This window comes from Pleurodeles waltl, chromosome 3_1 (genome assembly GCF_031143425.1).
Source record: "Pleurodeles waltl isolate 20211129_DDA chromosome 3_1, aPleWal1.hap1.20221129, whole genome shotgun sequence".
Classification (NCBI taxonomy): domain Eukaryota; kingdom Metazoa; phylum Chordata; class Amphibia; order Caudata; family Salamandridae; genus Pleurodeles; species Pleurodeles waltl.
In genome coordinates, this window is record NC_090440.1 from 1,899,919,824 (window position 1) to 1,899,933,001 (window position 13,178).

At 47.9% G+C, this 13,178-nt stretch overlaps 1 protein-coding gene across 2 annotated transcripts in view; it reads right to left on the minus strand.

Annotated features, from left to right (window-relative positions):
- Nucleotides 1-13,178, minus strand: part of BMPR2 (bone morphogenetic protein receptor type 2) — a 516,537-nt gene that overhangs the window by 339,829 nt on the left and 163,530 nt on the right. For both annotated transcript variants that reach the window (XM_069226041.1, XM_069226042.1), the window contains exon 3: nucleotides 559-738. In XM_069226041.1, the coding sequence (XP_069082142.1) occupies nucleotides 559-738 (180 nt within the window). The remainder of the gene's footprint in view (nucleotides 1-558; nucleotides 739-13,178) is intronic.

Sequence of the window (13,178 nt, forward strand, 5' to 3'; positions counted from 1 at the left end):
GGACTTAAGACAAATGTGTCCTCTATTCAGTTATCATTAAATGTCGTTAATCACTGATGAATATTTAGGTTGTTGAACATTTTAAAGAGAAATCAGCAACAGAGATACATTCAAATAAAATAAAAATATTACCTTCCATTCAGTTGACCATAAACTACAGCACTATCTACTGTCTTCATTTTTCTCCACTAACAATTCATTATGGATTTAAGACTGCAAGTAGTAAACAAAATATTACAATGCTGATCCCTACACATCTATGTTTAACAGTCCGTGCTAATGGGGTGACTGCCAAAGACCAAATCGCCAAGATCTCATTGACTTTACCTTCCTGCTTCCTTTTTTCCTAGTTATTTAAGCACAATTCTCAACCTTGTTCTACTTCTTACCTTCTACAGAGTGAGTGTGTATAGCAAGCAAGGAGATTCTAAGAAACTTCATAGACCAGCAACTTATTATTTACAATGAATCAACAGTACATATAAATCTGTTGAGGTGAAATGTGCATATTGTCTTATTTAACTTTTGTTACACCTTCAACTAAGTGTCTTAACTTACTGTAAACTGATGTGTCTGTTGGGTCTGGGGGTGGAAAGTTCTCTGTGAAGTTAACATTGCACATGTCGGTGCTGCAGCAACAGAAGCGGTAAGTGCCATTCTGGATCGACGAGGGTGTTGCTGTTACTACACACTCCTCATCGTGACACTCCAGTGGATCACTGATCTTTGACCAACATCCTGCAAAAAAGCACAAATAAATCATAGTGTGTGTCAGCTTGGCTGTTTATGTTTTCTAGAAGGCACCATAGTGATTCCAAACAGCAGCTGCAAGAGTATCTAAGAGACACTGCAATAATACAACAATGAACAAGTAATTTACCTTCAGTAATACTCTTTCTGGTAGAGATTCTATCTAACTGCAGATTCCTCCCCTTTTGAATATTCCTCAGGCGGCAGACTGGATCCAGAAACATTTCAGCAGTACCTCCATATGCAAGCAGGTAGTGCCCTGAGACTCCACACTGATGCCACTCTACTCTGGAAATGACGTGCAGGGCCTATAAAGATGCCACTCTAGCTTGTGGATGTCAGTTTTATTTCTTTATTTAAAATCTTTCTAAAGTACAGCTGTCACCATACAAGTATCATGGGGCTGGGAGCTTCTGTCTAGACAGAGCAGCTGCTAACATACTGTGGGATAGGTTACCTGGGGAAGAGCCAGGTCTTCAAGGTTTTCCTGAAGTGCAGTAGTCCAGTTGACGATCTAAGAGTAGCTGGCAGCTTGTTCCATAGTTAGGCTGCTTTGACCCAAAAGCGCCTCCCTTGCCTTTCGATTTTTTTTTTTTTTTACAGATAAAGTTCACTGATGCTGAGCGGCAGTATCTCTCAGAGGTGCATCTCTTAATCTGAGTTGCAGGGGCACAGGGCCTTTGCTTTCGAGGGCCTTGAAGACAATATACAGAGATATAAAGGCTATTCTCTGTTTCAGAGGAAGCCAATGAAGTTCCCTCATAGCATCGGGTGCGGATGATCTGAGAGGTCTGTTTAGTGTCAATTTGGCCGCTGATGCCTGGACTCTATATAATCTGTTAATCAGATAGTCTGGTGTTCCTACTTGTAAGGCGCTGCAGTAATCTAACCTGCTTAGTACTGTGCTGTGGACAATTTGAGATTTTGCTTGGGTTGGCAGCAGTGGTAAAAGCTTTCTGAGCGTGGTGCCCCCAACTTTGTTGACATGACTCTCCTGAGACATGTGACCCCAAAATTATGGACCGTATCAGAATATTGCAGCTCTTCGCCAGTCGAAAGAGGCCAGAAATTATAAGTTAGTGTCATGGGGATTTGCTCACAGAGCACCAGAGAAACTTAGTTTTATCCCAGATGAATGTGAAGGAGTTTGTTTGCAACCAATTGACGATATCCGTCACACACTTTCAGAAAGCGTCCACGACATCCTGCTGATTGTTGTTATAAGAAAGAATCAACTGCTTATCATCAGCATAATTGACGACAGCCTGCTGATTGCTGTCAATAGACAGAATAAACTGTGTATTGGAAGCATAATTGACCAGCTTAATACTGTGGGCCTTACTCACGAGTAATGAGTGGCCTCATATCAATATTAAAAAGGATATGACTGGGTGAAAAACCCCGAGGAACTCCATGTTGGATGGCTTTGAACTTGGAGTGGTAGTGGGGCAAGGTGACAGCCTGGCATTGAGCGGAAAGATAGGAACACATCTATTTCAGTATGGAACCACAAACTCCAAACAACACTAATCTTGCCTGGGGTGGGGGTTGGGGTTGGTGGTTAACAGTATCAAAGGCGGCCGACAGGTCGAGAAGTATCAAAACTGTTGACTGGCCACTGTCCACCTTCAACTGGAGTTCATTCATAGCTAGAAGTAGGGCTGACTCAGTGCCGAGCTCTGGCCTGAAATCAAACTGCTCTTCCTCTAGAAGAGTATGATCTTCCAGAAACCGGGACAGTTTTCAACTAACAAAGTGCTCAACTATTTTTACTGGGAAGGGAAGAAATGATATAAGCCTATAATTACTGAGGACCGATGGGTCGCAGTAAATATTTTCAAAAGGGAGTTGGCTAAGTCCCTCTTCCACATCTATGGTACAGCACCAGACTCCAGCAATTGATTACAAAGCTGTAGTGTATGGAAAAACATGTTATCTGCCATCTCTTTCCATATCCCATGTGGAAGGGGGTCATGGGGTGAGCCTGGCAAGGTGGACATAACAATGGCTCAGAAACAGTCCTCAAATATAAGTTCGAAGAACTCAAACCTACATGAGGGACTATCAACGGAGTTTTACCTATCATGTGGTAGTTGCTTTCTAGGCTGTCTGTGCCCAGGACGAGGAGTCCCAACAGCAAAGTGACTTGACCAGTGGGCAGATTCCTAAACTTGGGAATCTTATTAAAGGGTAGAGTCCAAGTCACAGAATGTTGAGGATGGAAGGGTTGGTGAGCAATCTGCGATTAAATAGAGCCTCTATCAGAAAGATAGCTACCGAAGTTGTCACTTTTTTTCTGATAGAGTGTTCTATCTGCAGATTCCTCCCATTTTGAATAGATACCAAAGCAGTACCTATTCTGAGGTTGGTCTGTGAATTGGCTTAAACCAAGAAAGTCCTGTAGGACGGAGTGGGTGAAATGCCCCTACTGCCGAACCTGAATGCCCAGACAGTAGTGCTCTGTGAATGTACAGAGTGACACCCAGGGACCTATCTGGCAGATATCTAGGACAGTAGCAGCTTTGGGCTCACAGACCTTCAGGAGGCTGCTTTTCTCCTGTGCATAACAGATCTTGATGCAGAGTACGATCCAGAGATGGTCCACTTTTGCATGCTTTGCCGTTTTTCCCTCCAGTGAACCTCACAAAAAGCTTATTATCTACCCAGTGTACCGTGGTACGATCGATGTAAAAGCACAGCGCTCTTTTGGGGTCCTAGCCAGGGAACCTCTTCTCCTCCTTATAGAACTGAGGCGGAGTGTATAATAGCGGTAGGGTGTCGGTTTATCAAATGTGGGACAGAGTCACAACTTTTTTTTAAAGAAGGATGCTTGTGTCAGCAGAATTAGTTCGTCTGTGAAGAAGGTGGAGTACGGCAGGTTAACGCTGAGAGAGTAAATCTCACTCATTTGGGGTGCCCAGGTGATTGGGAAGGGGAACTCATCCTTAAGGGTGAGGAGCAGTAAAAGACAGCTATGAAGCAGCACAAAGGGAGTACACATTGAACACATGAGGACCAAGTTAAGGTACCACAGAAGCATGACGAAAGTAGAGGGATAAAGCAAGGGTTGGAGACGTACTTTTTTTTTTTTTTTTTTTTAAACACATCAAAACCAGTGACATAAACATTGAGGGGCTGGTCCACCAGCCATTAAAAGACAGAAAGAGCTTAACAGTACCCCTCAATTGTGCCAAAATCAAAATCTTGCTGGGCAAGAGACAAAGGGGGTTATTACAACTTTGGAGGAGGTGTTAATCCGTCCCAAAAGTGACAGATATACCACCAGCCGTATTACGAGTCCATTATATCCTATGGAACTCGTAATACGACTGGTGGTATATCCGTCACTTTACCGTCACTTTTGGGACGGATTAACACCTCCTCCAAAGTTGTAATAACCCCCAAAGTACTTAACAGAACATCAGATAACTTGACCCGATGGGGTTAATTTGCTGTTTCCCACACTAAACCACAAATGTGAATATGGTAGGTATATAGAATTTTTGACGAGATGCTCCTAGCTGCCAAGGCAACATTAACCACCTCTGGAGGAAAGAAAAAGGTGCTCAACTGTTGCCACTCAATTTCCATGTATGAAGGTAGAGATTGCGAAGGCCCAGTCCAGAACCCTGCCTTGAGGCTGCCCTCCAGAACCTCCTGAAAAGCAGCCTGATCAGAGGACAGATGCTCAAGACCAGTAGTTCTGGCTACTACATTCACTGTGCCCAATCCTGAGCCACTAGTGTGACTTGGGCCTTGTCATTCCTCATCTTCTTCAAAACTCGGGGCAGGAGTGTTATCGGCGGAAAGACATATAGGATTCCCCCTTCCCACTCTAGGGAGAATGTGTGCCCAGCGAGAAACACTTTGGAAACTCCAGAACTGCTGATATTGCATGTTCTCTGTGGTTGGAAATAGATCATGTCAAAGTTCTTCCCATGCACAGAAGAGACATTGCCCCAACTCCAGTTGTAACTGCCACTCACTATTCACTAAGCGTCAACGGCTGAGCTCGTCTGCACTGGCATTTAAAGATCCCGCCAGGTAGTTCACCACTAGGAAGATCCCCAGATGGTCCAGCCATTTCCAGAGGCATAGTGCCTCATTGCACAGGGTCCAAGGATCCACACCGCCCTGCCTGTTGCAATACCACATGGTGAAGTCGTCCGTAAGCACCAGCACCAACATCCCTTTGAAGAACAGAAGGAAGGCTTTCAACGCCAAGAGGATGGCCTTCAGGAAAAGGAGGTTGATATGCAGCTGAGCCTCTGATCTCCACCTCCCTCAGATGGCAAATCCAGAAGGGACGCATCAGCCACTGCTGTCAACTCCGGATGGGGCAGTGAGGAGGGTGGAGTGGTTCTTTCACAGACTCAACTGCAGTCCAGTAACCACCACTCCAGAACTTTTGCAGTCTTCTCCGAGATCTGGACATGGTCGGAGTGGTTGTCTTGATGTTGGGCCCACTGCACGGTATCTGGGAAACCTTGTAGTTACTTATAACAACCCGGATATGGAAGGTTCCAGAGAGCACGCCCTCGTAAGAGTGTATCGGCTTGCAGGCCGATGTGTGATGTGGGGTTGTAAGAGCTGTTCTAGTTTTGAAATATTTTTTGCAGGTGGTGGTCGCTTTCACAGCTGGAGATTATTTTGAAAGAGTTGATCTTAGAAAACAAGGGCAGGGATGCAAAAGTGTAATCGAGTGTTGAGTTGTTTTTGCTTTCCTTATGACTGAAAGCCTTTGGATTATAGGGGGGATATGTGGCCATTCAGAGCAGGGAGGCTGATGCTCTCTACAAAAGCTAAGGAATGAGTGAGCAGGTTTAGGCAGGACTATAAAGGACGAGGTCTGAGCGGAATTCTCTATTTGGCATCTACTTTATTCAGGGAATCGTCCCTTACACCGATTGGCTAACTTTAGATTAAAATCTTTGAGAGGGTGCAGCTCTAAAACAGGGTAAAGACCTCCATCCTTCTTCTGCACTAGAAAGTAGTAGGAATAATAACCTTGACATACGTCTGGCACAGCCACCCACTAAATAGCCCCTTTGGCCAAAAAGGCTTGCACTTCCTGCTGTAAGACAGGCAGATGGTCCTCTGACAGTCATTCTCTAGAAAGGTGGAAGGTACAGAGGCTTGTCAGTAAAGGCCACAGCACAACCCTTCCAGACTATCTCCAGGACCCACCTGTCAGACATGATGGATGTCAACTGTCAACAATTGTCAGATCCTGCCTCAAACCATGCCGCTGTGCACCATTAAAGGCATGATGAAAGTGCTTGGCAGGTGGGGCTGCACGGGGAGGCAGTCGACTGAAAGGAATGCTAACCCTCACCATGGGGCAGTAGGCGCCACAGCCCCAAAACTGCTGGGCATCTTGCTGAAGTTGAATTGGCTTACATGTATTAGGTACCAATCTGAAGCTGCAGAAGGAACATAAGGCCTACGTCGGCAGATGTTGCAGATAAGCCTAGGGAGCATGTTGTGGCCCTGCTCTAGTTGTACAGCTCCAGACGGGCATGTCCCATCAAAGAGCATGTCCTTATGTGACAAATGGACAGCGCATGAAAATAAAATGCTATACCACAGCCAGGCGTGTCACCAAACGATGACACTGGTGCCAATGATCTGTACAATGGAATTAGTGGTATCCAAGCAACAATGAACTGTGAACTTGGCTGCATCATGACTGTCTTGTATGGCTTGGGTCAGGACAGGTTGAAGATCTTCTGGGATACCTGAGAGGACTTGAGCCACCAGATTCCAAAGAGTGTGGGAATGGCATCCCAGGAAGCAGCTGGCATTCAAAGATCAGAAGGCCAAGTTAGTGGAAGTAAATACTCGCTACCTAATGGTCCCCGCTTATTTGGGCTCCCTATCAAGCAGGAGCAATCAGGAAAGTATTCAGGTTCGACCAACATGTAGATGCCTGCTTCAACAAGGTTTCAGGGGACAGGTGCAGAGACAAAAAGTCAGAGTTGTTGCATCTCGCAACTGACCCTGGAGCCAGAGCAAAGTTTGACCCAGGCCCCCAAAAGGGTGTCTGTAAGTGCCTCAGTGAAGGGCAAGAAGAACTGAGTAGAAATTCGCCCCAGTTGGAGCACTTTCGTTAGAACATTGGTTTTGACCTCTAAGGTGGGGAGCTGGATGTCAAAACCTTCTACCACCATACACATGACCATGGCGTAAGAAGCATTCTCTTCAGTGGCAGGACCAGTGGGTCAGAGTAGGCCTGATTCAGGGGAAATATCACGGCTACTAGCTTCTTGAACATCATTATACCTATACTAGTCAGTGTACTGATTACACAATTTCATCACCCGCATGATAATTATTATCCAAATCCATGCCAGATAATGAATGTAACGTATGTGTATTTCTTTGTGGCAGAGGTTAGTCAAGAGTTGGAACACAGCCGTGTGAGCTCCTCAATGTGCCTCATTACTGAGCTGGAAACTCAGGTTCTGCCAGGACACGTTACGGGGGTGAGAACTACCCTTTCTCTTTGCATCATCTGCAAACTGGTCAATATAATGTTTGTGGTGATTTGTTCCAGATGTCCCAAAAGGTGTCAAGTGTTCTACTGCTAGAAATAAACCTTATTTCGACTAAATCATTACATCTAATTTTGCCCCATCATCAGACTTCTAGCAGTGGTCACAATTCTGGAGAAAGATGTGGCCACCCAAGATGCAATAATTTCTAGATAAGTATTTCTATCTGTCCCTGTCGAACGAGTTACTTACCTTCGGTAACGACTTTTCTGGTGGATACATTAGCTACCTGTGGATTCCTCACCTAATGAATACTCCCATGGCGCCAGCATTCGACGGAAATCTTCTTCCTAGTCTCTGCACGTCGACGAGGACGTCACTCTAGCCCACGCGACGCCGTCTGACGTCATACAGGCAATAAGAGGTCCTCGACGACGTGCCGACGTCAGTACCAACATTTTTTACGTGCATGAGAACAACAACCCAATGCAATGAAAGAGCAAGGCAATATCCCATAACATTGTAAAATACACAACATTGCAATAAAATGGTTGTAGATTTAATATAACTCTCTTTTCTTTTTTTTTTTTTAAACAACAAATATATGTAAATCATGTATATACCCAAAAATATATACATATATATATATATATATATATATATATATATATACACATATAAATATATACAAGTGTCCATATATACATCATCTATTGCAAACCTGAAGACCAAGAGGAGCGCACTCAAGGATTACTTGGTAAGACCAGAAAGGCAACGGGGAGGCAGGTGGGACCGTGAGGAATCCACAGGTACCTAATGTATCCACCAGAAAAGTCGTTACCGAAGGTAAGTAACTCGTTCTTCTGATGGATACAACTACCTGTGGATTCCTCACCTAATGAATAGAGTCCCAAAGCAGTACCACTCCCGGTGGTGGGTGCCGAAATGGTCAAACCAAGAAATCCTGCAGCACTGACCGTGCAAAATGGCCGTCCCTTCTGACCTCAGAGTCCAAACAGTAATGTTTCGCAAAAGTGTGAAGGGACGACCAAGTTGCGGCCTTGCAGATGTCGACCACAGGAACACCTCTGGCCAAGGCCGAAGTGGCCGACTTAGCTCTGGTGGAATGAGCTCTAATGCCATCAGGAGGATCCTTCTTTGCCAAAGAGTAACAGATTTTAATGCAAAGAACAACCCACCTGGAGAGTGTTCTCTTGTGGACTGCCTTTCCTCTCCTCTTGCCCACGTATCCGATGAACAGCTGATCCTCCAGCCTGAAATCCTTCGTTCTATCAATGAAGAAGCTTAACGCCCTCTTTGGGTCCAAGCGATGTAGTCTCTCTTCCTCCTTTGAAGGATGAGGCGGAGGATAGAACGTGGACAAAGTAATTGTCTGGGCCAAATGGAAGGGTGAAACAACCTTCGGAAGGAAAGCAGCCTTGGTCCTCAACACCACCTTATCCCCATAAAAAGTTGTATAAGGGGGTTTTACCGATAAGGCTTGCAACTCACTCACTCTCCTTGCAGATGTTATAGCCACCAGGAAGACTGTTTTAATAACCAAATACCTTAAGGGGCAAGAATGCATAGGCTCAAAAGGGGACCCTATAAGGAAAGTGAGGACCAAGGACAAATCCCATTGAGGCATAACGAATGGTTTTGGCGGATATTTATTTAGAAGACCTTTCAAGAATCTGAGAACAATAGGGGATTTAAATAACAATGGTTGATCTGGAAGACAAATGAAGGCTGACAAAGCTGACAAATAACCCTTAATGGTAGCCACTGCACAACCCTTCTGCGCTAGAGACAGAGCAAAAGACAAGACATCCGACAGATGAGCATGTAAGGGATCAATCTGTCTCTCCCCACACCACGTAACAAATTTAGACCACCTATTAGCGTAGATAGATTTAGTGGAGTGTCGCCTGGCCGCTAATATAACATCCACTACATCAGGCGGGAGAGAGAAGGAACTCAGGTTGCCCCGTTCAATCTCCAGGCATGTAGGTGTAGACTCTGGAGGTTGGGGTGTAAAACCTGCCCCTGCGACTGCGAGAGGAGGTCTGCCCTGAGAGGGAGACGGAGCGGAGGGCACAGCGAGAGTTGGAGAAGGTCGGAGTACCACACCCTCCTTGGCCAATCCGGAGCTATTAAGATGACTTGGGCCCGGTCTTGGCGAATCTTCCTCAACACTCGAGGAATCAAGGGTATGGGGGGAAACGCGTAAAGCAACTGGTCGCACCAGGTTATCAGAAACGCGTCCCCCAATGCTCCCTGCACCGGATACTGGAGGCTGCAGAATAACGGACAATGCGCGTTCTCCCGAGTGGCAAACAGATCTATCCGAGGAAACCCCCACATCTGGAAGACTAAATGAACTTGATCTGGATGGAGACGCCACTCGTGGTCGGCCGAGAATTGGCGACTGAGACTGTCCGCACGTACATTCAAGACCCCGGCCAAATGATTTGCTACCAAGCAAATCTGATGGTCCTTTGCCCAGGACCATAGTCGAAGAGCTTCTCTGCAGAGAAGGTACGACCCTACTCCTCCCTGTTTGTTTATGTACCACATCGTGGTAGTATTGTCCGTCAGGACCTGTACCGACTGACCACGAAGGGAAGGGAGGAAGTCCTTGAGAGCCAGACGTACAGCCCGTAACTCTAACAGATTGATATGAAACATCTGTTCCTCTGGAGACCAAAGTCCTTTGATCTCCAGATCCCCCAGATGAGCTCCCCACCCTAGAGTGGAAGCATCCGTTATGACCGTGGCCACTGGTGGCGACTGCGCGAACGGTTTTCCTTGCGAAAGATTGTTGCTCGCAATCCACCACTTCAAGTCCACAGCAGCATCTCTGGAGATCTTGACCACACCTTCTAGATCTCCCTTGTGTTGAGACCACTGCCTTCGGAGGCACCACTGAAGAGCCCTCATGTGCCAGCGAGCATGCGTGACCAACAGTATGCAGGAGGCAAACAGACCGAGCAGACGAAGGACCTTGAGGACTGGAACTACCGCTCCATTTCGAAACATTGGAACCAATTCCTGAATATCTTGAACCCGCTGAGGCGGAGGAAAGGCTCGATTCAATGTTGTATCCAGTACTGCCCCTATGAACAGGAGGCACTGAGAGGGCTCCAGGTGAGATTTGGGCACGTTCACCGAAAAGCCCAGGTCGAACAACAACTGGGTTGTTGACTGCAGATGATACGACACAAGCTCCGGGGACTTGGCTTTGATCAACCAGTCGTCCAAATAAGGGACTACTGCTATCCCCTTCCTTCTGAGCTCTGCCGCAACCACTGACATCACCTTCGTGAAGACTCGAGGTGCCGAAGTAAGACCAAACGGGAGGACCGCAAACTGATAGTGCTGCGACCCTACCACAAACCGGAGATACTTCCTGTGCGACTTGAGTATCGAGATATGAAAATAAGCATCCTGCAAGTCGACAGACACCATCCAATCTTCTTTGTTCAACGCCAAAAGCACCTGTGCTAGGGTCAGCATCTTGAACTTTTCCTGATTGAGGAACCAATTCAAGATCCTCAGATCCAGGATCGGTCTCAACCGACCATCTTTCTTACCTTGAGTAACAACCTTGACCCCTTTCCTGCTCTGGAACCAACTCCACTGCGCCCTTTGAAAGGAGGACTTGAACCTCCTGTTCTAGCAACAGGAGGTGTTCTTCTGAACAATAAGATGGGCGGGGCGGGAGGGGGGCGGAAACTCCCGAAAGGGAAGGGTGTAGCCTTTCTCCACAATACTGATAACCCAAGTGTCCGTTGTAATAGTCTCCCACTTGTGGAGAAAATGCCGTAATCTTCCCCCTACAGGAGAGGAGTGAGTGGGAAATGGTGGAAGCCTAAGGCTGCTTTCCCTGCTGCACCCCTCCAGAGGACGAGGAAGAGGCAGAGTGCTGTTCAGAGGCTCCTCTGGTGCGGGCCCTACCTCTCCCTCTAAATGATCTATAGGGGTGAGAAGAGGCGGCTTGCTGGAACCTCCCCCGAAAGGAAGAGGAGGAAGAGCCACGCCCAAATCCACGAAACCTCCTGAAAAACCTGGAAGAGGCAGAGGAAGAAGGAGCTTGCAGCCCTAACGATTTGCTGTGGCCCTGCTCTCTTTAAATCGCTCAAAGGCCAAATCTGCTTTTGCTCCAAACAGTTTGTCCCCATCAAACGGGAGGTCTAATAGGGTCGACTGTACATCCGCAGAAAACCCTGAATAACGGAGCCAGGCCTGTCTCCTTGCCACCACAGCCGTGCCCATCGCCCTAGCCACCGAGTCGGTCGTGTCCAGTCCAGACTGGATAATCTGGGTTGCGGCAGCCTGGGCGTCTGAGACAACATCCAAGAGTCCCTGGGGAAGCTCCGTAAAAGAAGATGAAATATCATCCATAAGAGCATGGACATATCTCCCCAGAATGCAAGTTGCGTTGGTGGCCTTCAACGCCAAACTGCAAGAAGAAAATATTTTCTTGGATTGCGCATCCAGTTTTTTGGAGTCCCTGTCTCCTGGCACCGTCGGGAAGGATCCAGGCGCTGATTTTGATGAACAGGAGGCTTGCACCACCAAGCTCTCCGGCGTAGGGTGTCTTGAAAGAAAGCCAGGGTCAGATGGTGCAGTCCGATATCTCCTGGCCACAGCCCTATGAACTGCAGAGGAAGATACAGGCTTCTTCGACACCTCCAACACCGGATCAAGCAAAGCCTCATTAAACGGCAAGAGAGGCTCCGCTGCAGCAGAGGCTGGATGCAGCACCTCCGTCAATAAATTCTGCTTCGCCTCTGCCACCGGCAAAGGCAGGTCCAGAAAATTAGCCGCCTTCCTCACCACCGCGTGAAAGGTAGCAGCCTCCTCTGTATACTCCCCTGGAGATAAAAGGTCCCACTCAGGGGAAGTATCCAGCCCACTGGCCGTATCCAGACCATGCAGTCCATCACCCGAGTCCTCAACCTCTCCTTCCTCCAGGACTCGCTGGTACTCCTGCTCTTCCAACAGACGGAGAGCACGCCTCCTTGAATGTAGTCTCTGCTCAATGCGCGGAGTCGGCATGGCCTCTGCCGAAGTCGAAGATCGGCGCCGATCTCCAGAAGCATCCGACGCCGCATCCGGCTCCGCAGGCAGCTTCGGCGCCGATGAAGGAACAGGACAAAGAGATCTTGGAGCCGATGGACCCACCGGAGTCACAGGACGAAATCCCGACGTCGACGGGATAGAAACATCCGGAGCCAATCCCTCTGTAGCCACCGGAGCGGCCACCGGCGCTGAGCCCACATTCCCAAAAGGGAGAAAGGGCATAAAGGGTGCCGGCCGAAGAGGCGCAGGATCACCCAATGAAAAGGCCAAAGGCCCCGAATGACCAGCCGGAGCACCTCCTGGAGCCATCTGCTGAAAGATGGTATACATCGCATTCAAAAATGCGGTACTATCGGCTCCAGGGGCTGGAAAAGCCGGATACTGAGGTGCCTGGATCGAAGGTGACCCCAACGCCGGCCTCGACGTCCGCGACGCCGGAGACATCACAAGAGGCTGCATCACCTCAACCACAGACGCTTGTCCAGGCGAAGTCGGTGACGCCGGAGAGGGCAACGGCGTCAATGGATGCAGTGTGACCGTCGGACTCACCTCCCAAGTCCTCCGACGCCGAGCCGAAGACGACCTCGAACGAGTCTCCTTGCTTGAATGACGCCGTGAATCTCTACGGCGCCGGGAGTCTCGATGACGCTGATGAGACCTTGGCGAGGAAGACTTCTTGTGATGTTTTTCCTTTCTCTTCGACTTCGCCAGGAATAGTTTAGCCTCACGTTCCTTGAGGGCCTTCGGATTCATGTGCTGACATGAATCGCAAGTCACAACGTCGTGATCGGAGCTCAAGCACCAGAGACAGTCGGAGTGAGGATCTGTAACGGACATCTTGCCCCCACA